Source organism: Sphaeramia orbicularis, chromosome 22, assembly GCF_902148855.1.
Source record: "Sphaeramia orbicularis chromosome 22, fSphaOr1.1, whole genome shotgun sequence".
Lineage (NCBI taxonomy): Eukaryota > Metazoa > Chordata > Actinopteri > Kurtiformes > Apogonidae > Sphaeramia > Sphaeramia orbicularis.
Genome location: NC_043978.1, coordinates 30998686 through 31024886, shown reverse-complemented (window position 1 = coordinate 31024886; position 26201 = coordinate 30998686). Strand labels below are relative to the sequence as shown.

Sequence of the window (26201 nt, the reverse complement as noted above, 5' to 3'; positions counted from 1 at the left end):
AGCATTATAGTGTTTAATGTACCTTGGATGACACTTGGTACAAAACCAAAAAATGTAACCATCATCCATTTGGAGCTCTTGTATAAATAAAGTGGATCTACGCCCTCTAAGGATATAAAGAATACTGTAATTTAACAAAAAATGTGTAGTGATTCGTATTTGGGGGTGATTATACACTAATGAAAACATCAGTGTTCAACAAGAATTAAAATTACATAGAAAAAAAAGTGTACGCTGAAGCTGTAACATATTACACCTACGCAACTCTTTGGCTAAAAGTACCCTAGCAACAAGAAAAAATATTATTATTATTATTATTATTATTATTATTATTATTATTATTATTATTATAATATTATTGGTTTTTTAATAATGTTTGTGTAACTAACATATATTGTGACTATATTCACCCCTTTGTCAAAACTGTATGCACAAATTTCATCCCACATCTTCAGTTCTTAGGAATATTATACTGACTCCCCTCTACATCTCTGTAAATATGACACATTGGACCTTTAAAAATGTTAATAAATTAAAACACCAAAGTCACAAAATAACACCAACAAACTAGCAGCACCTCCTGTAACATATGAAGTGAAATTACAGATTTTGTAAATAGAGAAGGAGAAGAGTGCTTCAGGGGTTTGTTCACTGGAGAATATTTGAAGTGTCTGTTTTTTGTGGGGGCTAAAATATGTTTTTGCCTCTACCTACATCCATAGCACTGGGATAAATCACCTCGTATTGGTATTCCTATCTACTTCTCCAAAAAGGAAGCATGTCGAAACTTAAATCATCCATCATTTTGTTCTCTGATTTATATGTGAGCAATCGAGAGCATAACGTATCAAGAGACAGAACGACACCAGTTTTCATATCATTACAATGCTAAGGGAGGGGTCATTTATTTACCTTTATTTAACCAGATTCTCATTTACACTGACGCCCTGGCCAAGAGGCAGCAGTCTGATGCAAGACGATATAAAAAATGCTATTTATAACTTCACTGTGTCATTGATCCACCATCTCTGAGCAACCCAAAGAAAAATAAAAAACTGAAGAAAACTGTCCAATTGTCTTCTAACACTGTGTTTAGACATAAGACCTCAAAGTTAGAAAACAAGAATGTACAATATATTAAGTTCACGTGTATAACAACAACAATGTACCATCATTTCCAGATCTATCCACTCAGTACCCTATGACTCCGTACCTTGTCTTGCCGTGTACTCATTGTCCTCGATGAGTCGGGCCAGACCGAAGTCAGCGATCTTACACACCAGGCTGTCTCCGACCAGAATGTTGGCAGAACGCAGGTCTCTGTGGATGTAGTTCATCCTCTCGATATATGCCATCCCTGCTGCCACCTGGACAACAACACATCAACCACCAAGGAATTTACTACTTTTATTTTATTACCTCCGCCAAGGAGGCTATGTTTTTGCCAGGGTTTGTTTGTTTGTTTGTTTGTCTGTTTGTTTGTCTGTCCGTTAGTGTTCAACATAACTCAAAAAGTTATGGACAGATTTGGATGAAATTTTCAGGGTTTGTTGGAAATGGGATGAGGAAGAAATGATTGAATTTTGGTGGTGATCGGGGGTGGGGGGGCCCAAGGGGGGGGGGGGGGGGGGGGGGCACTGATCGTTAGTGTGCAACATAACTCAAAAAGTTATGGACAGATTTGGATGAAATTTTCAGGGTTTGTTGGAAATGGGATGAGGAAGAAATGATTGAATTTTGGTGGTGATCGGGGGTGGGGGGGCCCACGGGGGGGGGGGGGGGGGGGGGGGGCACTGATCGTTAGTGTGCAACATAACTCAAAAAGTTATGGACAGATTTGGATGAAATTTTCAGGGTTTGTTGGAAATGTGATAAGGAAGAAATGATTAAATTTTGGTGGTGATCGGGGGTGGGGGGGCCCACGGGGGGGGGCCACTGATCAGCCTTGGCGGAGGTCTGCGCTCTCCGAGTGCTTCTAGTTTTTTATTTTATAGCCATTTCATCAGCCTAAAATACAATTGTGGATATTTATTATTACATAATGCCTAATAATAAGGACATTATGGATCGGCTACAGCCAGAAGTTGCCTAATGAAAACATAAACTGAATGGAAAGACATGTATTCATTGAATCAGTTAATAAGTTAAAATAATATTTATAAGCAGGAATCTAAAAAAACACTGCTTGAGCCTCAAAAAAAAGGAAGATTTGCTGCTTTTTTTTTATTAAATTAGAAATATGATGCTTGTTATTTTTTGGCTCTGAGTAATCATGATTTGCTTTTGCATTTCTGACAGTTTAAAGACAAATATAAAACAAAAAATTGGCAATATTCACAAAAGAAAAAAATATATTTCAGGTTGTGAATAGTGTAAGTAGTGTTAGTGTGTTTTAATTTAGAATTGGCAAGTTTTTGTGTATATTTTTTATATTTTTAACTGACTAATGTTTATGTATGTATGTATATATGTCTGTATTTATTTATTTATTTTAAATCTGGGCTTCTCTGCTTAGGTTGCTGGCCCCACAATCTACAACTGGATAAATGGAAGATGATGGTTAGACTGTTTTTTTTAATATAGTATTAATGTTATTTCACAAAACTGTTGTGTATTAAAGGTTCCATATTAGCGCTTTGAGTGCCCAAAAAAGCGCTATAGAAATCTAATCCATTATTATTGTTGTTGTTATTATTATTATTATATTGCACGAAGCAAATTGCATTTTTGTTCAGCACAAATTATCAACTTAAGGGGAAATGAAGTTCAACAATCAGACATTTGTAAAAGTGACCTCAAATGAATAAACGTTTCACATATGGAGACGATTAAACTGAATTAAACCATTAGAGAAAACTCTCCTAAAGTGCTTTGGAAATCCATCCTCAGTGTCAACATGTCAGATTGTTTTAAGTTGTGTACCTGAGCTGCCATGTCCACTAGATTTGGCAACTTGAGGCCTCGTCCTTCTCCGTCCTTCAGGAAATCGAGCAAACTCCCTGAAAAACACACAAACAGAACAGATTAAATAAACTGTGAGGATTTGCTGCCTCATAGCGTCCTCAGCTGCCAGCTCTTACTTCAGCTTTTCGACCACAACATGCTGTAGTGGATGTGACATCAGTTCTGGGATTCCTCCCACACATTACACTTAGATCAGTGTTTTATTTGTTATTTATTACCATGGTGACTGGGACTAATCCGTCCTTGTAATAAAGTGTGTTTACTTTAGTAAAATGGAGATAGAGCTGAACAGCAGGACACGCACTCTACTGTCCAGATGTATAAATTATGCACCACTGTGTAGGTGTTTGCAGAATGTGTGCATGTAATATTCATAGTGTCCGGTGCTGGTGTGTTCTATATGTATGCATTCTACCTTTGCTCATGTACTCAGTGACGATATAAATGGGCTCTTCGGACACCACCGCGTACAGCTGCACTAGCTTGTCATGTCGCAGTTTCTTCATGATCTGAGCCTCCTCCAGGAAGGACTCGGGTGACATGGTTCCGGGTTTCAGAGTCTTCACCGCCACCTTGGTGGTGCCGTTCCACGTTCCTGATGAGACAGCAGAGAATATGTTAGGACAAGTCTACTTCTGGACTTCTGAAGCAAAATTTTATCATTTGAAGAATAAAATATCTAGTTTGACAACATATAATCAAAGGAATAAAAGAGAAAAAGTAAGTGAGTGGTGTTGAGATTATCCCCGGACATCGTTTATGAACTTGTACGTTTAAATACAAGAAAACAAAAAGAGGTAAATGTAATGGATTTCCAAACATGTATTTAATGCTACATATTTAATCTAGTTTTGCAAATGAAAACAGCAAAATTCAAAAGAACTTCCTCAACTTTGAGAAAAATTATAAGGCTCACCTTGGATAGATCAAAAAACAAGACAAAAAAGCTGTGCATAATGAACAGAAACACTTTTTTATAGTTAACTATAGCAAATATTTCACTTAAGTGACTGATCAGCTAACTAATCTACCCAAATATTCCCATGGAGTGACAAAACAGACAGAAGTACAGCAGTTAGTCTGGACTGACACCAAATTATTTCTAAATCTAATCCATGAAAAGGGGGAAAACAACTGACTTCTCCTTTTGAACCTCATGCATTTTTTTTTTGCTGTAAAACTCATATGTGGGATAATGCACAGGAATTTGGTCATTATTTCAGACTAACCAACCCAATGATGTATCATGGTTCTTTATTATCCTGAAGAGTGAAGGTATGACACTGAAAGTCACACTACACAGTAACATGAAAGATAAAACACCAGCAGCTACCTAAAAATGTGTCACATCTGCCCTCATGTAAACAGTCAATTACAAAAAACTGTTAACCTTTTTTATCTGTACACATAAATTACTGCTGCATTAAAGTGAAATAAAGCAAGATAAGTTTTAAGGACATGAATTACATCCTGAGCTAGGCACACATTTGTTTTTAGTTAAAGCCTCCTAAAAATATTCTAAATAATCCTTTTGTTGACTTAAACCAGATTGTCCAATGTTCAGATCTCAGCAGATCTGAGACACACAGAGGATGTCTGTGAAATGTGGGATGAATTAAGTTTCACTGAACTGAAGTGAACTAAGATGTTAAGATGGTAGATAATGTGTCTGACTTATGTCTGTTACATAAACATAAATAGACATAACACAGCTCTACTCGAAAGAAGCCAAATATTCTTAAATATATCCAAAATGTCTTTTAATAAGCAAAAAGAATCTATGCAGTTTTGCTTGTTTTGTTATCTTTCAGAAAACTACACAAGAATGACCAAGATGAGCCTAAAAACTAGACAAAAAGCCAAAATTTAAGCAAATTTTACATATTAGAACCTACGAACACAGAAGCATTTAAGACTTTTCATAAACTGACTTGTTAAACTGACAAACTGTGGAATAGTATCAGTTTTAATGCACTGCTGGGATTTTATGGAAACCACATACAGAGTCATTATTTGCCCAAATATCTCTAAATTTGAGATATTTTACTTCTCTAATGAAAAAAATGCTTGACAGTTATTTTCCCTTTTTAGAAAAAAAAATAAGATTAATTTCCCAAAAACAAATTACTTACTTGAAATTCCTTTTTTTTCCCATCAGACATCTAAAAGCTCAACTAAAACTGAGCAAATGACCCACATCTTGGATCCATTTAAAAAAAGGTAAAGATCAAAATCCAGACTGAGGACTGGTAATATACAGGTTTGCAACCAGAAAAAAACACAGATATTCTTAAATGAAAATCTAAAACCCTCCTGGTCCTTGTGGGTAACATTATCTGGGTGTTAGCTTTGGATGACCCAACGCATACTGTATGTTTTACACCACTGTTCCCAGCTGTCTAAATGTCACCAGAGCCAAAAAGAATAGGCCAAACTGATACACACCCATCCAGACCTCTCCAAACTGGCCGTTGCCGAGACGTTTGATGAGCTGCAACGACTCCCGCGGGATCTCCCACACGTCTTTGGTTTTGACGGACAGGTCGGTCAGGCGAGGCATGCCTTTGTGGCATGGCACGATCAGCCGGCAGCACAGCCCCGCAGCCCTCGCTGGAGTGACCACATAGTTTCAATTTAAAGCCTTATTAAAGCTGAATTATTTGACCTATCTGTCATGTTAAGAGAAAAGAATCCGCGACACAGTTTTGTCCTGGATGTGAGTCAGAGTCTTACCAGAGTAGTGCTGGACGAGCTGCTGTAGCGTCTCAAACTGGGCTCTGGTGGTGATGTAGTAACCGCCGCTGTCCAGCTTGCGGATTTTATAATGTTTGACATGGTCTCCCTTGATGTCATCCCAGTCCTGGATGGAGAGAGAGTAGGCCCCTGGAGCAAGACAACAACAGGACAACTATAGGGAACTAAAGTGGCAGATTGGAGAAGATGAGAGGGAAAAGTCTGATCCATGCTACTTAAGATAAGATAAGATAAGATAAGATAAGATAAGATAAGATAAGATAAGATAAGATAAGATAAGATAAGATAAGATAAGATAAGATAAGATAAGATAAGATAAGATAAGATAAGATAAGATAAGATAAGATCTCAAAATTATATCAAAAACATTCACAACCAGAATGGAAACAGTCATTCCACTTATAATCCATCCCGCCCAGACAGGCTTCATTCATTCTTTCATGCATAGTGGTCACTACAGTGGACAGCTATTCAAAGCTGTTCTCTTATATATTCATGGATTTTGTTGTTTTAGTTCCATATCAGCCAACACAGTGGACGCTTATGCATCATCCAATACACTGCCATTTATACCATTACTGTAACTTGCTGGTTGTTATTAGACTGTATTTAACAATTTTCTTAAACAAAAAGGTTTTTTTTTTTGCATATTATCTCCATGAAATGAGTAATAACTAGTATTTGAGTATGTTAAAATGCGAGAAAACATCAGATTAGCTGCATTTAAAATGTTTTTTATTTCATAGTTTTCACACAGTGTATCACTTTCTGATATTGCATTTTAAATGCATGTTCTTTGCTTCAGAAATTAAAAACATAGTGTCCAGCTGAGGTGACATTTTTGTAACTCCATAAAAAAAAAGGTTCATTAAAAAAATTTCAATTAAATTGTTTTTTTTTTTAATGTCTAAAGCGGAATAAAAACATTCAGGAAAAAATATCGACAAAGGTTCTTATAATTCATGCATCAAAGGGTTAAAAATAGACATGTTTCAGACAACATTCATAGATGTTTTAATTTGATCAAAAAAAAAAAAAAAAAAAAAAAAAAAAAGATAAGATAAGATAAGACTTTATTTATCCCACCATGGGGAAATTTCACAGTTAACGAGCAACTTACAAGTGCAGAGAAAAGACAGGAAGAAAAACCACAAATGAGTGAGAAATTAAATATAAGAGAAAATAAGAAGCAAAAATTTAAATAGTATTTACATATTTATTAGAGATCATAGAACACATTACAGAATAGTTTATCTGCACAGAGCAAGGCCATAATATCTGAGTCTTTATAGCCCCTTAAACCCAGTTGAACCCAGCAGCCACATTCCCGTCTGTGTTGCCATGGCAATGCTACACTAGATTTGTAGCAATTTACACATGCTATACATCTGCGTAACCAGCTAAAAGCTCAATAAAACCAACTGTCGGAAAACAGAACACAACTCAAACAATAAATGGACAAATATCTAAACCAAGCTAACAGTCTTAGACCAGCGTAAATCATGAATAATTTAATAAAACGACAAATGAGACAAATTTTGCAGCGCTAAGCTAACACTAAGCAGATCCAACAGTATAGGTATTATTCCTCTACTGCTAAAACTCACTGAATGAGGCAAGGAGAGCAAAATAAAGGGTGCATTATGAAGCAATAATAGCGTATTTTGTCTTATTTTGGCTGTTTTTTTTAAATCATAAATTGATTTTATGGAAATGAAGCTTCTGCTACACTGGAAAAAATCCAAATCTTACCAAGTGTATTTTTCTCGTTTCTAGTCAAAATATCTCATCACATTTAAAATAAGACATAATCACCTAAAGAGTAACTTTTCAGTGAGATATAAGAACTTATTTTTAGACAAGATCTTGAAAATCTTATTTCAAGGAATCTTAACATTAATTACCATGAATTAAGCCAAAAAAAAAAAATCTTGAATTAAGCAAAAAAAATCTGCCAACAGAACAAGTGAAAATTATCTTGGTAAGGTTTGTTGAAATAAGATTTTCAAGATCTGTTGTCTAAAAATAAGTTCTTCTATCTCACTGAAAAGTTACTATTTAGGTGATTGTCTTATTTTAAGTGTGATGACATATTTTGACAAGAAATCAGAAAAATACACTTGGTAAGATTTTGATTTTTGCAGTGTATCAATAAATCCACTGTTTTGTGCTACAATGAAATGATTCCCACATGTAACAAACAGCCCAGGGTTTAGGTTAATACCTCTAAAAGTGAAAATAATGCCATTACAGTGGAAACATTTACTGTATAGACTCTGCAGATGTCATTTGAGGTGTGCAAATGTCTTCAAAACTCACACAGCCCTTCTACCTTTAATGTGGGTTTTGGAGAAAACGTGATGAATGCTGGTAGTGGAGCCAGAGTGGACACATTTATAACAGACAAGTGATCTCTAGTACGTACACAGTAGTCCAAATTAACTTTCTGACTCATTGGCCAAGGGGAATAGATGAAAAAATTCACTGGCAAAGCATATTTATTACCTGTCAAAACAACTTAAAAAATACTGCAGAGAAACAACTTCAAAATAATCACACAAGTACTTGGGGACCATGGGATTCTGGTGCAAGAACATTGTATTACTTTATTGTTACTGATAACAACTGGATATTTTTCAAAGAGTTACATTTTTTTTTTTCAAAGCTGCCTGTGTAGAAATAAATGGGATACTGTTATGGTTTTAGTAAAAATAAGATATTACTGATAAAGTAAAATAAAAGTTTTTGATCTTAAACACCTTTGCGGCTGTTGGAGTGTAGATTTCTGAGATTATCTAAATGCAGCATGAAGTTCCTGTTCCTATTCCTGTAGAAGACAGAAGTAACATGGTACGACCTTCTGAAATTCACCTGCCAAATGGAAAATGTACCTGCATTTGGTGTTAAATTTCACACTCTGCTCTAGCAAACGCCCATTAATATCAGTAAAATTAAACAAAACCTCAACAAAATCTAGACAATCTTTCCTCCCCTCTGATATTCTAACACTATTTTACACCCTAAATATTCAGACCTAAGGTTCTTAGATGAAGCTTGTGTTGACGTCGTGTTTTTTTTTCTCAGAGGTATTTGTTTACTGACTACATTTCTATTATTCTACAATTTCTACAAACATTTCTGACCCAAGAATGAGATTACTGTCATTTGTTGTATATTTGCACAACTTACTGTTTGTCAATAAGTGAACTTGGCAGCCTCTCAACATCTGTATTAGTTTAATAATTTCACACTTCAGTGAGCAGACAAATAAACAGGTTGTAATTAGGGCTGGGCGATATGGAAAAAAATCATATCACGGTAATTCTTTTCATATCAAACGATATCGATATATATCACGATATAAAGTAAATCACTATTTTTGTGAAGCTTACATTTTCTGTTACTGATAAGCTAGTTGTGAAGACATCAGAAGGTTATTTTTGATTTAAATATGATTTTGAACATGAGGTTGAACTTGACAGATGTGCTGAAGAACATTACACAACTGTTTCAGATAAATAAAACAGGTACATATATTTAAAACTAAAAGTCTGACCAGCAGGCAAAAGCTTTTAAGTTTTAAAAGAGAACTCAAACAAAACAGACCGTCTACACAAAACAATACCGGGGGTATATACGTGGGGGTGCGTTCCTTAACTGCCGTAACTGGAGTAAATCGAAAATAAAACTCGACATGCTTTGAACGTTCGACTCCTACTTTTCAGTAACCCTTTCGCCTGAGTTCTTGGTCACATTTTCTCTCGAGGGAACACTCATTACCTCCCGCTGCAGCCTAAACATTAGCGTGTGTGCTGCGGCTGCTCTTACGCCTGCTCTTGACGTGGCTCTAACGTGATTGGTTCGGTGCGGCACTACTTAATTAAGATTGGCTGTTCTTATGTCTGTCAAAACATGGATAAATTGATTCTGTTGAAATTGTATCAAGCATGTCTCATATTTCTATTGTGGAAAAGTTATATTGTGATATATATTGTGGTTGTTTTATAGCCCAGCCCTAGTTACAAATAAACTGTGGTCTTTCAAGTTCATTTTAATTCAGGAAAAATTGTAAAAGTGAAAAGAGAAGGTTAAAATTAATCTTTGGGAAATACTGACATCTGTGTAAAGACAGTTATGGATGTACTCAACTGTACTTCGCTTATAAATGAACTCAGATACACACCCCAACACAGACTTCACATATGCACATAAAACATGTGCGAATCTGACATACTACGCCCTGAAGGATCTACAGGGACCCCGGACACACTCTAAGAGAACATAGTGTTTTTTTTTAATGAGCGTATACTGTATATAGCACAATGTGCAAAAAATTTAGGGCATTGAATTTGGAGCAACTGCATATTAATGACCTGAAATTAAAGTGAATTTTAAGAGGTTTGAGTGCGATTGCTGTTTAGAGGTTTGTCTATGATTAATAAGTCAAGGCATATTAGGTGGTGTTAATTTTTTAAATTCACCAACATGTGTCTATACACTTAAACTTAAAAGCATGCAAGCTCTGAGGATTTCCAAAGTGGTCAAAATACCTTTGGTTGTTTCACTCTCACGGATAAGGAAAGTGCCTCTGGCGTTGCCGTTGGAGAGCAGTTGCCTCTCTGCATCCTTTCGGCCTAATTTACCAAAATACCAGCTGCAGGGAAGGAGAGAGAGGGAAAAATATTGAGAGTAATGTTCGAGCAAACATTTTTTAAGTGTTCTGTCTTATTTCTACTTTACCTAACCACATACTGTCTGGCAGAAAGATGAGCTATTAAGTATTGATGATATGCTCTCTGCTGATAAAGCTGCGATAGAAAAAAAGTTTTACTCACTCCTCAGCTTGGATTGAATCCACTGGAGCTACGTAATTGCTGGGAATGTAACCAGTTCCACCTGTAGTGAGAGAGCGAGCCTCCCACCAGTCTCCCTCCCTGAGAAGAGAACGACAGAGACAGATGAAGGATGAAGGATGGAGGCCCAGTGGAATAAACAAATGGATGCAGACAGACACAAATAAACATTCAGAGTCAGTGGATGCATAGATTTATGATCTGTCGCTTCTGAAAGCTGAGAGGAGAGCACAAGCATAAAAAAAAAAAAAACCACATGAAAAATTTAAAGCTGTTGTTTTGCAATGCACTGAGGAGCTCCAGTGAGTCATCTTAAAAAATGAGGACAGAGTTCAGGACAGAGTGATCAATACTAATATAATGACAGGCAAGGAAGGATGAATCTAAACTATGCATTGTGTTTAAAAAGTAGACAAAGTTGTTATTGTTTTGAGTTTGACATTTTTTGCCGTTGCCATGTTTCTGGAAACAAAAAATGCCCATTCATGAACGACAGGGTGGAGTTGTTTCACATCTTCACATGTTGGGTTTTGTTCATCAGCCCTTAATCTGTGTTTTCCTGTACAAGGAAGATAAATAAAGTAATGAGTCATGTTAATACACAGCTGAGTGTGAAGTGATGCACTGTTGTAAATGGACCAGGAGCTTTAACAGTATTTAAAATCACAATCCACTGCATTAACCCATAAAGACCCACTTCTGTGGCAGTTCCCAAATGAACTTTTCTCTCTATTTAACCTTTCTTACTTGATTTATCACCATTTATTATCATATTATCCTCTGTATTTTGCATTTTTCCAGTGAAAATCAGATATTTTCCCGTATTTAATTTACTGAGCATATACATGTTCATAAAAGCTCAGATTAAAGTTTATTGTTATAATATTAAAAACAGAGAAAACTGAAGAAAAAGTGACTTATTCAACAAAATATATCATTAACTGAACATAAACCAAGTATCTCCATCCACTGTGATTGATCCAACTCCACGGGTTTTACTGGTGAATCAATGTTGTAGAAGACAGCTGTGTTTCTATGGTAACTATGGAGCCTCTGAATGTCCAAATGGGTCATATCTGATGACCATGAAAAGACAACAAACTGTATTTTACACCAATTATTTACATGTATTAATAGGATTAGTAGATCAACAGATATTAAACATTTCAGATCAGTAGATGCTTTTGGTCGCCAGAGGCTGTTTGGATCTTTACAGGTTAAATAAATTCATTTAGCCTGTTCTGAACTCTAACTGGAGCTTCATTTAAGAACGCAGTTACAGTAAATGAAGATACAGGCCTAGCTGTTGTTGACTGTTTGGACCTGGGAATTACGTCAGACTTACATCATCACATGAGCAGGCAAACCGATCGATCATATGACACAGTATTGATGAGTGTTACGCCAACAAACTGGGTGTTGTAATTAAGTTCTGCTAATCTTAATGACAGTATCCTGTGTTGGTCTTGTTAGTGCAAATTGTCAACTGCATCTACAATATTGTTTAATTCAATAAACAGAAACTGAAATAAATAAATAAATAAATAAAAAATAAACAGAAACTGACCTGTCATTGACTGCTGCCATTGTATATAAAACTTCCTCCTTAGTGCAGTAGTCATGAAAGGGTAAATAAGTAAAAACTGCTAAAATTGTCTCTTTAAAGTCTGTGAACATATTTATTTCTGTTGTAAACTTGGTTAAACATAGTGGTCTATGGGGACTGACATGGTTTTGGAGTGTATCTGCCTAACATCATGTTTGTATTGTTTAAGTCATTCCAAAGCCTGTTTTTATTTCTGTGATGTGTCAGTAAGTTAACACTAAGACATACCAGATGTGTCAGACTTTATGTGTTATGTGCCTTCATTCTATAGCCTTTTCAATCCACACAACAGAATAGTTGTGTGTGTGTGTGTGTGCATGTGTGTTTGTGTGTGTGTGTGTGTGTGTGTGGGGGGGGGGGGGGGGGGGTAAGACCACCTCCCTTAATGCTGTCATCCACATGTTTTCACACTTACGTGCTGTTGAGGATCTGGAACCGCTCCCCCTTTCTGAAGCTGAGGTCATCCTCGGTCCTGGCTTCGTAGTCATAAAGAGCCACAAACAGAGTCACCCCTGCGGAAGGAAAACATTTGCATATGTTGGTTGAATGGATGAAGTGGTACGCTGGGTTTGTTCATCTGTCTATAACACGTGGACCATATGTTATGTAGCAAAAAAAAAAAACAATCCTCCTTTTCTGCATGGCTGCACAGTTGTGGAAAAAATGCAGGAATTTTCACAAGATAATTTGGAAAAAATGAATCACTCTTTTATAATTGAGAGGATTTTGAAATGAGGAGCATCTGCAAAGAAAACAACAATAAACAATAAAGAAAAGGTTTACAAGTGGTTTACTCACCATCTACACATTGTCAAACAAACCTCCTTCCCTCAGTGTTTTTGTCTTAATGCTTATTTATTTTCAGGTCATGTTTGAGTGACTTTGACTCATAATGACAAAGGCCAGACAATATGTCATAAATCAGAGTTTTAGTCACAAACTAGAAGATCCACAAATACAGGGAGTATTGGAGCATCACAGTCTGCTAGACTACAACCACATTCTTTTGCAGGTTTTTTTTTTTTTTTTCTTTTTTGGTATATTTTTGTTTGAGTTTTATCTTGAACTCCACATAAGAATCATGCCAGATCATCACATTGAGGACGTAGTGAAGAAAACTCAGAGTTTGTTGCAGATTCTATTGTTGTCTGGTCTGTTTACTCCAGAGACGAAGGGTAAAAAATACTGGAGATAAGTAGGTATTTAAACAGGCAAAGTGGATTAAACTGTTGTCTCTGTTCATTATCATTAATCTGCATTACAGGGACACCAATAGTAGATTTTATAACTTATTATTTAGCTAATATCCCTGCCCCTTTCCTGGCAAGTGCAACTAATTATCCATGTCTGAAATTAACTATCTTTGAAACTAGGTCCAATTACCTGAATAAATACATCTGAATCCTTAACCATCAATCAATAAAAAAACCTAAAGGAAGTGATTTGTATATAAACTATTTGCACCAACTTTTGTTGATGCAGAGTTTGTAAAATGTCCCATTGCCACCAAATAATGAGTTTATTTCAGACAAAACACACACCAAACTGGTGTCAGATGTTCCATTTCTCCTTAAGTCCAACATATGTGATCAGGGATTTACTTTATAACACTTTTCTACTTCCTATTTGGTGCAGTGACAGTATGTTTATTAGTTTGTTAAAAAAACATATTTATAGAAAATAGAAAGAATAGAATAGAAAGCCTTTTATTGTCGTTATACAAGTACAACGAGATGTCAAGCTACACCATCATGTGCACACAAAAGTAAGCAAGTAGCAATATATACAATCACTTATGTCACTGAATTGCACTATTTGCACAAGCAAAGACTAAAACTCATGACATTGACCTCTACTGAATTGTACTGTATGTTGTGTTCAATATTTTATTATAGCATTACAGTAACAGGCTCTGATCTGTAATATTAGGCTATATAAATAAAATCGAAATGAACAGATTGGATTTTATTGAAGTAGTTGTTTTGCAAAACCAGAAAGAGACCGACTTATGACTTTTTGTTTCACCTCAGTCCAAACAGAGATGACAGGAGCAAACCTCAGTTCATTTGGTAATTGGCTAAACTGTCATCACATTGTGAGAACTGCATGTGCGTACATTGCAAGAATGATATTGAACCCATAGAATGTGCAGCACTACTTTAATGTGCAATGAAAAAAGGTCAAAAATAAAACTGTCATTTGCTTAACATGAACCAAAACAGTCCAATGACACATCTGCGACCTTTGCATAAGCAGCTGCTCTATAATAACAACCTACAGACCATGTTTCAATCAACAATCTGACTGGAAACAACTGAGAAATGTTATTCTAAATGTGACTGTGACTGATGGACAAACTGTATAGACCAGGGGTGTCAAACTCATTTGAGTTCAGGGGCCACATAGCGCCCAATTTGATCTCAAGTGGGCTAGATCAGTAAAATAACAGCATAATAACCTATAAAAAATAAGAACTGCAATTTTTTCCCTGTGTTTAAGTGCTAAAAAGTTAAATTAGATTCTGAAAGTTTTTACATTTACAAAATACCCTTTCAAAAAACAAAAACAGTGAATAACCTGAAAAACCTGAAATTTCTTAAGAAAAATAAGTGCAATTTTGTTTGTTTATTTATTTTGAATATAACATTAAAACCAAACCACAAAAAAATTATATAAAAAGAAAAGAAAACATTTGAAAAGGAGTGGGATGAATTTTAACAACATTATGCCTCAGCTTATCATTTATATATGTGCATTATCCACAAAGGCACAAAACATAAGTAACAGACATAATATTGTAGGAATTTAGAGTTTGGAACTAAAATGAGTTTGACCAGATAGGAACGTTTGGCGGATCAGTTATAGCCCACGGGCCACATTTATTTTATTTCACCTTTATTTAACCAGATAAGTTACTTGAGAACTGATTCTCATTTTCAATAACAACCTGAACATACAGAGACAAACAACCAGTCACTCTCACATTCACACCTATGGGCAATTTAGATTAACCAGTTAACCTATTAGTGCCTGTCTTTGGACATGTTTGACACCCATGGTACAGACACATGGAGGTATGTAAAAAAGAAAAAGGTTTTCTGTGACTGGTGGATGAACAGTTAACGCTGTGAAGGTCTAGGTAGATTAGGCAGGGCAATCACATTTATCTGATGTGATTTGGGACGGCCCCTGAGCCCCTGTATCTCTTAATAAGTCTGAAACTGTAAAATGATTTCATTTTCTGATTTGATCTAAATCATCCCTGGACACTCAGTGCCACTATCAAGGACTGAACGTTATGCAGAGAATGTCAACAAAAGGGCTTCCACAGTTAAAGGCAAACATGTTTATGTGTTCACAGCTGGGTCATGTGAAGTTTCTGCTTTTAATCAGTCATCATGTTTTATTTTTCTCCTCTTTTTGCGATTTTAGATATGTATGCTGTTTGTTCAGACCGCCTGGAGCAATTTTATATTCATGATATTCTGCTGGTGCTGACTCCACAAACGCAGAGGGTTTTTCTAATCTGTACGGAGATCTTCCTTCAAGAAAAAAGGAGCCTAAGTTGACACCAAAGCAAGAGATGCTTTTAATTTGCACATCACATGTATGTACCTTTAAAGCCTTCAGTCGGTAAAGCCTACTTCTGCACTGTTCAGCACAACGTCTGATCTCTGCGCTCATCAGAGTATCAGGGATAATTTAGGTCACTGTGTTTTCTATTCACTTTCAGCCAGGAGACATTCATCTTCTGGAGCGAGAAGAGTTCATCACAAGACCACATTATCACCACACAAGAGAAAAAACAATGTTACAATTCCAGCCTTTATGACATTAATAGCTTTATCTTAGTAAAATCCTGCCACTAGACAAAACCAGATTAAAATATTGGTGTTGCTCAGCCAACATTAGTCTTTTATTGAACACTGGATCAGTGCCAGAGACTCTAAAGCGGTCGAAGAGTTTAGGGTTTTACCGCTTAGATTGACGTTTTATGGCTCCGTTTGAAACTTGACCCTCATTTAATGACACGAACATACCTCCCCTTACAAGGTCACCCTGTCTTTAGAGGCTATTAACCCACCTGAAATAACTCAGTTACCCACGTTTCAGTGCATTACGGTGGTGACATATTCAGTGGTTTCTAAATCAAGTCTGAGTGCAAGTAAATGTTCGATATAAAAACAAGAAGCTTAAAAGATGTTGAACAGATTACATTCACTAAACAACAACAAACTAGAGACCTGACTCATCTTGTACCTATCTCATACTTCTGACAAAACATTGTATAATTATAAGGAGAAAGTTAAACAAAGCTATGCAACTATTGAATCAAATCAGTTCTATCATCATATAACATGGAGTTTTTGAAACTTTTCTGTAATAATATTACTATAAAACAAAAATAACTGTGTCTTTTTAGTGCAGTGCAAACCAGACTCTAAAACAATCTTCACATCAGCACATGAAAACCTCACATATTTACAAATTTTAAAGACAATATGGTTGGTTTTACTGGGACTGAAAGGTGATCTTGTCCATCGACATACGTGGTCAGTATTTAGATTCTACTTATCGATGGCCAAAAAACAAAACGTCCTATCTGCAAATGTTTAGATTTTGAGTTTTCACATTAAATGGTGAGAACAAGGATGACGCCAGATTTTCAGTCTATCTGCAAGAAAATCCCGCCCTTTCTTATGACATGAAGGTCACCTGACAACAACAACAATAAAGACCATACTATAATAAAACTAAACCATCAATCAATCAATCAATCAAATTTTATTTATATAGCGCCAAATCATAACAAAGGTTATCTCATGACACTTTACATATAGAGTTGGTCAAAACCAGACTCTAAGCCAATTTACAGAAACCCAACAGAATCCTCCAGGATACACGTTTTTTTGTTTCCTGAAAAAAGTGATTTTTTCAGATAGGAGGTTTTGTATTTTGGTCATCATTATAATCTTTGGACTAAAAAGTGACTGTATCTGATCACGAATACATTTATTTTGCAACTGAACCATCTAACTCTTGTTACATGGAACTAGATATAATATAACTAGCATGTTACTAGAGCTGGGGGAGCTGACCAAAAAATGAAAGAAGTTACAATATTTCCTTCAGGCTCATGTCAGATTTACGACTTTTAATCAATTGCTTTCTGCCTGAGGAAGTGATGATGCAACACGTTTCAAAAATATTCTCCTTATTAAAACTAAATGCCACATGACTGGAGAAGCGTTTTCACACATTAATATATGAAAAGTAGCAGAAAGGTTTTAGTTTTCATTATTTTTTAGCAAGAAACATCTCCAGGGGGAAAATCTCAACTTTGCAATTCAGGAATTTTCACAATTTTCAGAAACCAAAAATTATGAAAACAAATCAAATTAATTCAGTATACTGCCCAGCCCTACATGTACCATTTATTTTCTTTAGAAAATTTAAAGCATTCAAAGCATTTCTATAAAATGATGCCAGAAATGGTCACAGTCTCCAACACCCTGCACCAGATGAACACAATGATTCGCTTTACATTTGCACATCTTTCACGCATCCACAGGCAGCTAACATGATTTATATATAACTAAAAGACTCTAAAAGCCTAAATGATCACCTGTCCCCCCTCGGGATCGCAGCGTCCCTGACTGTGAGGACGTGTGGACTCCTCCGAACACCGTCACCCCCTGCGTGGCTGCGCTGTGGAAGTTGTTGTAGTTGGGGATGGTGGTGACCCCAAAGCTGGGGTAGTGCTGAGGTGTGGGGTCGGACCCATAACGGTACCCCGAGTTGTGTGAGAGGCTGGTCTCCCTGTCATCGGTGAGTTTAGCTGCTTCTTTATCCTTACATTGGACACAGCCCATTCTCTACTGTCTGTGGGAGGAGAGCAGAGCAGAAAGACCAAATTAGCACAAGGGTAAAATAATAGCTTTAAAGCCTTCTCCGTTGGGGAAATTATGATTCAATGTTCCATTATTTCAGAGCTTCCTCTGAGACTTGGAGCAAGTCTTCTGAAAAACCTTTCAATTAGGCTCAAATTAAACACGATACGGAGAACTTCATCACTAATTAGGCGGGAATTTAATGTGACAGAGCGTATTTGTCGTGAATATAGACAGAGAGTCGCATTTTCACAAAGCACTTCATCACAGTATCAATTCAAGACAAAACCATTCAGGAGACACACAGGAACGGACAATACTATATGCATTTTTCTTTTAGATTTATTGGGTTCAGTGTCAGCTAAAACACATCTGGTTTCTTCAACTTCCACTCAAGACTAAATTCAGTCTTCAAACTTAATGGAAATAATTATTTTAACCGTCAAATACCTAAACATCCACTGGTGACCAGAAGTATCTACTGATGTAAAATGTTTAATACCTTTTGAACCACTAATCCTATCAGAACAGTCAGGTAATTCTGGTAAAATACAGTTTCTCAGCTTTTCAGCAGCATCAGATGTGTCTTATTTGGATGTTCAGAGGCTAGGAAGTGAACATGGAAACACCGTAATCTTCTGCAACATCAATTCATAAATAAACCCATGTAGTTTGACAAATGACATTGGTTGTAGACACTTGTTTTGTGTTCACTTAATGAGATATTTTGTTAAAAACGTCACTTTTGCTTTTCTGCTGTCATGTAACCTGTTACTCTAAGCTTTTATAAACATCTACAAGGTTGTTAAATGAAATTTAGGAAAAAGAAACAGATTTTCAATGAAGAATGCAAAATGCAGATTATACTATTATTATAAATAGTGATACATCACTTCAGAAAGGTTAAATACATAGAAAATGCATGAATGTCTTGCGTGCATTTAATCTTTATAACTTTAACCCTTTCATGCATGAATTATTAGAACCTTTGTCGAGATCTTTTCTTGAATGTTTTTATTAATCATTAATCATTTTCATTATCAGTCATGAAAAAACAATGCAGTTGAGTTTTTTTTTTTTCATGGATTGACAAAAATGTCCACTCGGCTACACCATGCATTTTATTCTTGAAGCACAGAAACATGTATTTAAAACCCAATATCAGAAAGTGATATGAAAACAATGAAATAAAAACATTTTTAATGCTGCTAATCTGATGTTTTCTTACATTATAACAAACTCTAATACTAGTTAGGACTCACTTGATTGATTTGATTGACTGATGTATTTATTTCGAATATGAATATCAAAACAGAAGAAAATAAACAAAACACTTAAACATAAGACATATAATGCATATTCGAAAAAGAGTGAGAAGAAGCATAACTTATTAAATCCCACCCCTTCTCCTTAAATAATTAATAACAGTAATAATCTTCCTAGTTCATGGAGATAATATGCAAAAAAAAAAAAAAAATTGTTTTTAAAAAAAAAAAATCTGCTAATTACAGTCTAACAATTAACTACTGATTTACACTCAAACATATCACTGCAGATCAGGTTTATCAAGAACAGGAAAGTTACAGTAATGGTATGAACTGCAGTGTATTGGATGGTGGATAAGTGTCCACTGTGTCAGCTGATTATGCAACTAAAACAACAAAACCTGTGAATACACAAGAAAACAGCTGTAGAATAACTGTCCACTGGAGTGAACACTATGCATGAAAGGGTTAATGCCTTATGGAAGAAAATTTGAATGTATTTACTGTGAACAGAGGGGGCAGTATTATCACCCAGTTAATACATTACAATACAAACAAAGATACAATGTGATTTTCCTTATTTATCATATCTGTCTGTGTAGATTCTTTACATACCATAAGCAACATCTAACAGTTTGCTGTCTCCATAGTGCATGTGGACAAACTGACGTCAACAGGTCTTCTCTCACACTTAGAATATTCACTTTAACTTGCCATTAAAGAATTTAACAGCAGCGTCATGGTATATTTTTCCATTTTACAGCACAACCACACTTGTGAGAAGAATTTACACCCAGCCACTGCCTTTACAAGCTGGCATGCACTTACGTTTTGTTTGCTTGTTTGTGAGCCACACACCCATCTATAGAATCCCTGCTCAGTTAAACTGGTGCCTGGCTCTACGGCGGGTCTCATGAGGAGCACTCACCCAGCATCTGGCCTCACTAAAGTAAAACTAAACCAGTTTCTGTAATGACTGAGGCAATCTGTGTTGCCAATTAAAAAGGGCCTTACCATCTTTACAGACCCAGTTAAACTAATGCACATTTCAGCTCACCGGGCGCCCTCCCTTTGAGCTCCACAACACAGATATGAGGAACTGATGGCACAGACACACTTTTATCAACAATACCAGTCAGCTGACTTAGATGGATAATTGGAAACACACTTGTTTACCGTCGGTCCGGATGGAGAGAGGTGCTGCTAAGGGGGAAACACCAACACCACAGTGGACTGAGGACAAACCCCCAGACTTGCCTTTAACACCGTTTAACAGCCTGTCATTGAAAATAACCAATTACCTCCGATTAAAGGTTCAATATGTAAGTCTTACATTAGCTTCCACGGAGTTGGTTTTGCTGGGAGCTGATTGTTTATTGATGTTAGCTCCATTTCTGAGCTAATGACTGCTTATCTCCATGATAACAGCCTGTGGACTCATTTCTTCAGCTTTGGAAACAAGTATTGGATCACAGTGTAAATAGGAAAAAGTCAACATTTGTCGTAATTGTGACTTTTAAATCCATCATGGTTTTTCATGTGTGCCTAAAATGAGCCAAAACATTAATGAAAGGGTTGCTACACAAATTTAATAAGCTGTATCTAATTTAATGATGACAAAATTCCAGTTTTCTCAAGTAACATATGAATTAAGAACATCTGATGCTGAAAAATACTCAAGAAACAAGAACAGGTCAAAAGATCATTTGAAGAACTATTAGATTTCTGTGGAAACATCACAAAGTTGTATGTTAAAAACTCAAGTTAGTGAAGGAAAATCCCCATATTCAGTACTGAGTTCTTCAATCTGTCTGAATCACAATATTCTCATCACTTATAAAAATGCAGGCAAGTTACAATTCAACTAGAACAAGTTTTCCTCTAGTTTTCTTGTTTCTGGATGTTTAGCTTGTGTGTGATGTGATAGCTTTTTGTTGTCATTATCTGACCAGAAACTCTGCATTTTTGCATCATTATAGATTGATATAATACAATATAATACAAAACAATATCCAAATAACTACAAGCACATCCTCTGTTTTCATGTACATACAGCTGCTTATTTCATCCTGTCTTTGTTTCATAATTAATCAGTTTTGGTTTCACTTTTCACTTCTTAAACATTTGTGTGAAACAGACTCACTTCAGAAGTCAGATCTGCAGTTCCTGGACTTACAGTAACTCTTTATCATAGTTTTTCAGCAAAAACACGTTATACAAACTCTCCAAGTTAATGCAGAGTAAACTCCAACACTTTAATTTGGACAAATGTTAAAATATTACTATAAACGGACTGAAAAAAACTCACTAACCATGAGATATGTGCTAGTGACATTAATGCACTACAGTAGGAAAGTTTTGAAAGTGCTGTTATTTATTTTGCAGAATCTGTATGATCCCTCTGAAAAGTAGTTCATATAATTTAGGTCAATCACAACAATGGATGGAGGAGACCCAGTTTTAGTCATGACATCATTATTAATACATGTCCTATACCCAAACCAATACAAATATAAACAACCAAGCAGTGAGTGAAACCACAAGTACAACATTTAATTTGTAAAACAGTTCTTCAAAAATCTGCTATTTTCCAATATTTACAGTACTGATCATACAGGTTTTCATAAAAGCTCAGAACTTGAGGGATATTATACCAAAAAACTGACAAAACTGAAGAAAAAGTGATTTTTTTAGTAAAATATATCATTTTTTGAACATAAAACAACTGTCTACAACCACTTTTATCTATCAAACTCCATGGGTTTTACTAGTAAATCAATGTTGTAGAAGATGTCAGTATGGAGCCTCTGAACGTCAGATGGGTCATATCTGATAACCATGAAAAGATGACAAACTGTATTTTATACCAATTATTTACATGTATTGATAGGATTAGTGAATTAACAGGTATTAAACATTTTAGATCAGTAGATGATTTTGGTCGCTGGTGGATGTGAGGGTCTTTATGGGTTAAGGATGGATTCTATTAACCGAAACCTAAACTCTATGTCTAACTAAATTAATATGGAGTCCAAAAAAGTGAGAAAAAAAAGTTGATTTTGGCCCCTTGTTAAACTAATCCATCTGAAAGTGTGGGTTGCGTCATTGGGAAAATAGTTACTATTGCATCAGACTATAAAGTGTGAGTCTAAATATAATCATTAATAGTTAAATCTCTCACTGTGATGCTATTGGTGTTGAGAAACAAATATTCCAACTAATATATCTTCCATTCTGAAGGCTGGAGATGGTCTGCCAAGTGTCTAGGATTAAGACACAGACATGGAAATCTTCTATTGAGCGAAACTTTTATTCTTTGGAGAAACATCCACTTATAACTCGACACATCAGTCTTTCTAACTTTGACAGTTTTCTGATGGATTTTCATCTCTTACCTCTAATGATAGCACTCTTTACCTCCTCTAGGGGTGTGCAGCCCCTATCTGTTTTCCTTCTGTAATTATGTAGTCGACAGCTGTTATGCTAAATCTAAAACAAGAAATATAATGTCAGTGATCCACTGATAGGCTGCAACAGTAATTCACACATCAGATATGTGAATCCATGTGTTTGGATTAGTACAGCCATCATTTTGAGAGAAATGCTCATTTTAGTCAGTACATCATGGAGCTTTTAAACTAAGCTGATGTGAGACCGACTCTTAAAAAAAAAAAAAAAAAAAAAAGAAAGAAAGAAATATGCCTCATTGATGGTTGATGTTTTTATTGCTGAAATGTGACTTGACTTCTTTGAGAAATAACAGAATTATCATCAAATCAGTTTCATTACATCACAGCAATGTATTAAACCAATTAAAATATATTTTCTTCATTTAATTCTTAATTCAGCTGTCACAAACCAAAGTATTTTAAAGTTATTAGCCATGTTCGTGAAATTATTTTGACCCCAGATGAGGGTGGTGTTGAATGGTTACAAGAAAAAAAAAGCTACAGAGTATATGAGCAAATTCCTTCAGGCCTGTTTTACATTTACTAGAAAAAAACAAGTGGAAAAGCGCAAACAGATGTGTCACTTGCTTCACGCAGCAGGCACTGCAACTGGATACAAGTAAAGTTAAGAATGTGGTTGAAGACAACAGAGACATCAGTCACACTAGAATAAAGCACAGGCGTCTACGGTCTGTTCTGTATGTACGATATGGCCAAAAATGACATCTTAATTATTTTTACTATTTTAATGGATTGTTTTCTAGTTACCCGACCTGAAGAAAAAACATGATTCATAATTATTCTTTCTTCACTAAAACTGCCATATAAGAATGTAGAAAGACATTCACAACTGATATTTACATGAAACCCTTTAACAACGGAAATCTCTCCGGTGCTCCATTTTGCACTTTCCAGCATTCAAATTACTTCAACTGTTTTCACTATCCACAAAATTCAAATGGCATCAGAAAGCACAGATCTTGAGCTTTCAGACACTATATAACGCTTTACGGCAGCAATGTGGGACTCTATTACAACAAAAATATGATGCCATAATATGGATACTGAATGTTCAAGACCAAAAAGCATGTTTGAGCAGATGTAAAATAGTTGAAAGCTTATTTTTGCAGTCTCAAAAAGTTTCGTTATGGACATTTACAGTTGTATCTGATAATAAATATGCTAAAACCTTCAGGTCTGTTTTTTCTTTTTTACTAAAGCTCACTGTTTTAAGCATTTGCTATTTATAATAATGATAATTAATGGCCAGATATTGAAAGATAAATTCTTCCTGAAAACAACGGTGCAAAAGAATTGGCAAAAAAGACATTTTCTGACACTTATATTGCAAAGAAAACATGAAAATAACTAGGCAGCCTGTTATAATGCCAGTCAAATGCTTGTTTATCAGCATAATTCTGTGTTTTAGAGTGTTGCACTAACCTGTGGTTTTGTAGTATTACAGACCACTAGGCTAAGGAGTTTGTTTGAATCGACAAGATTTTAGCATCTGTCCACAGGAAAGAGATTGGTTTTAGCAGAGTTTGTCTAACTTTGATTTGGTGAAGAATTATCCATCACCTGTAGGTCCAACTTTTGCATTCTGACATACAGTGAGTCTGATGTACACTGATGCTTCTAGTGTTAAAATGTTTTTGATTCATTATATTGTGTAATAGTGTTTACTTCATATGGAGTCAAAATTATTGTAATGTTGGTCCCAAATGATGCAAAAATGCTACGTTTCTAGTCAGATGATAGCAGCAAAAAGCCAGCGCCCACAAGCTCCGCCTCCAAAAACCAGTGGAAAATTTACAGTTTAACAAGATGCGAGAACATGATGATAATGTAATTCAGATCTTGGATTGTGATTTTATCTCTAAAGGTCATCGTGTGATCTTTTCACCACTAGGTTGTCCAGTTTGGTGGTGTTTACCATTACAATGGTAGTCAACGTTTTCATGGTATATTTATTTATCCAGTTATGTCATTTACACTCCCCATTTCCATCCTTGTACATCTTCCACTCAGACCACCAGAACCAACAACACATGACCGACACACTGTAGAAAAATACTGAATCATCTTCCAGTTCTACTATAGGTTCACAAACCAATGGGTGACATCACTGACTCACCTTCTCCTGTTTTTTACTTCCGCCAAGGAGGTTTTGTTTTTGCCGGCGTCGGTTTGTCTGTCTGTCTGTCTGTCCGTGTGCAAGATAACTCAAAAAGTTATGGACGGATTTGGATGAAAATTTCAGGAAATGTTGATACTGGCACAAGGAACAAATGATTAAATTTTGGTGGTGATTGGGGGGGGCGGGGCTGATCTGCCTTGGCGGAGGTCTCTGCTCTCTGAGTGCTTTTCTAGTTTTAAATTGTATGTTTGGATTTTAGGTTTTAATTGTGCTTATCTTTATCCCCTGTTGTTGTGTTACTATCTTTTAAGCATGTTTAATGTTTCTTAATGGTTTTTACCCTTGATCGTCACCGTAGGGTATTGTCATCGGTTTGTCGTATGTCTGTATAAGCAAAAATTTTGGCGTGGACCAGTAGTTCTCAATTGGAGGGGGCGCAGCAGATAGTCAATGATAAAGAAACCCTGGCGTGGATTGAAGGCTGAGGGTTTTGAAGTGTGGGCACGTTATGTTTAGAAATGTAGCAAGAGATGAAGCCCAAGACAAATTTCCTAAAATTTGAGAAATAAACAAAATCCTGAATCAAACAAGCCTTTTTAATTCACCTCAGATGATGCAGCACCTCCACCATGATCAAATACTTTTTTTTTCTTTAATTAAATCTGTATTTCTGCTGCTTTTGTCAATCACACAGTAGTGACTTCCCTCCCTGTTGTGGATATAACTTACCATATCTACATCTAAAATAAATGCCTACCTATAGTACAGAGTGAACATCATTTCCACTCTACATCTGTATCTGCTCTACAGTTTTAACCAGCTGGAGCCACTGCAGAGACAAGAGATCACAGTGATTCATTACAGCCTATAAAACCCCATAAAATACTGGAGAAGAAACAAGCCCCGGCGATAGCATTACAGCCTAAACCCGGATCTCAGACAGAAATACAAGGAGGATGAAGACCGCTGCTGTTCTGCTAATCCTACAGATATCATATAAGTCTCTGACAGTTCTATTTACATCTGTCTCTTTTGGTATCTTCGACTAACGGTACATTTAAAGGCAAAAATTTACCTTGAAAAGCGTGGGCATTCAGCCATTTCCATTTAAGGTGAAATGTATGCGAGCCCTCAAAAGCTAGAGCAGAAATGAGAGGTTTGGTTGTCTATAAATCTTAATGAATTATCTAAGTGACTACTTCATCAGCTTCAGTTATCAATTCATTATTCAATGTTTTTGCAAGAATTTCTAAGACAGCACCGATTTGAGCTTTAAAAA

The 26201-nt window shown here is 35.8% G+C and overlaps 1 protein-coding gene across 1 annotated transcript in view; it reads right to left on the bottom strand.

Moving 5' to 3' along the window:
• fyna (FYN proto-oncogene, Src family tyrosine kinase a) overlaps positions 1–26201 on the bottom strand; it is a 48487-nt gene that overhangs the window by 10028 nt on the left and 12258 nt on the right. Inside the window, exons 2-10 of the mRNA XM_030126933.1 lie at positions 17804–18060; positions 12593–12689; positions 10554–10652; positions 10269–10372; positions 5698–5847; positions 5410–5574; positions 3380–3559; positions 2923–2999; positions 1214–1367 (exon numbers count right to left, since the gene is read on the bottom strand). Coding sequence (XP_029982793.1) covers positions 1214–1367; positions 2923–2999; positions 3380–3559; positions 5410–5574; positions 5698–5847; positions 10269–10372; positions 10554–10652; positions 12593–12689; positions 17804–18050 — 1273 coding nt within the window. The 5' untranslated portion in view covers positions 18051–18060. The remainder of the gene's footprint in view (positions 1–1213; positions 1368–2922; positions 3000–3379; positions 3560–5409; positions 5575–5697; positions 5848–10268; positions 10373–10553; positions 10653–12592; positions 12690–17803; positions 18061–26201) is intronic.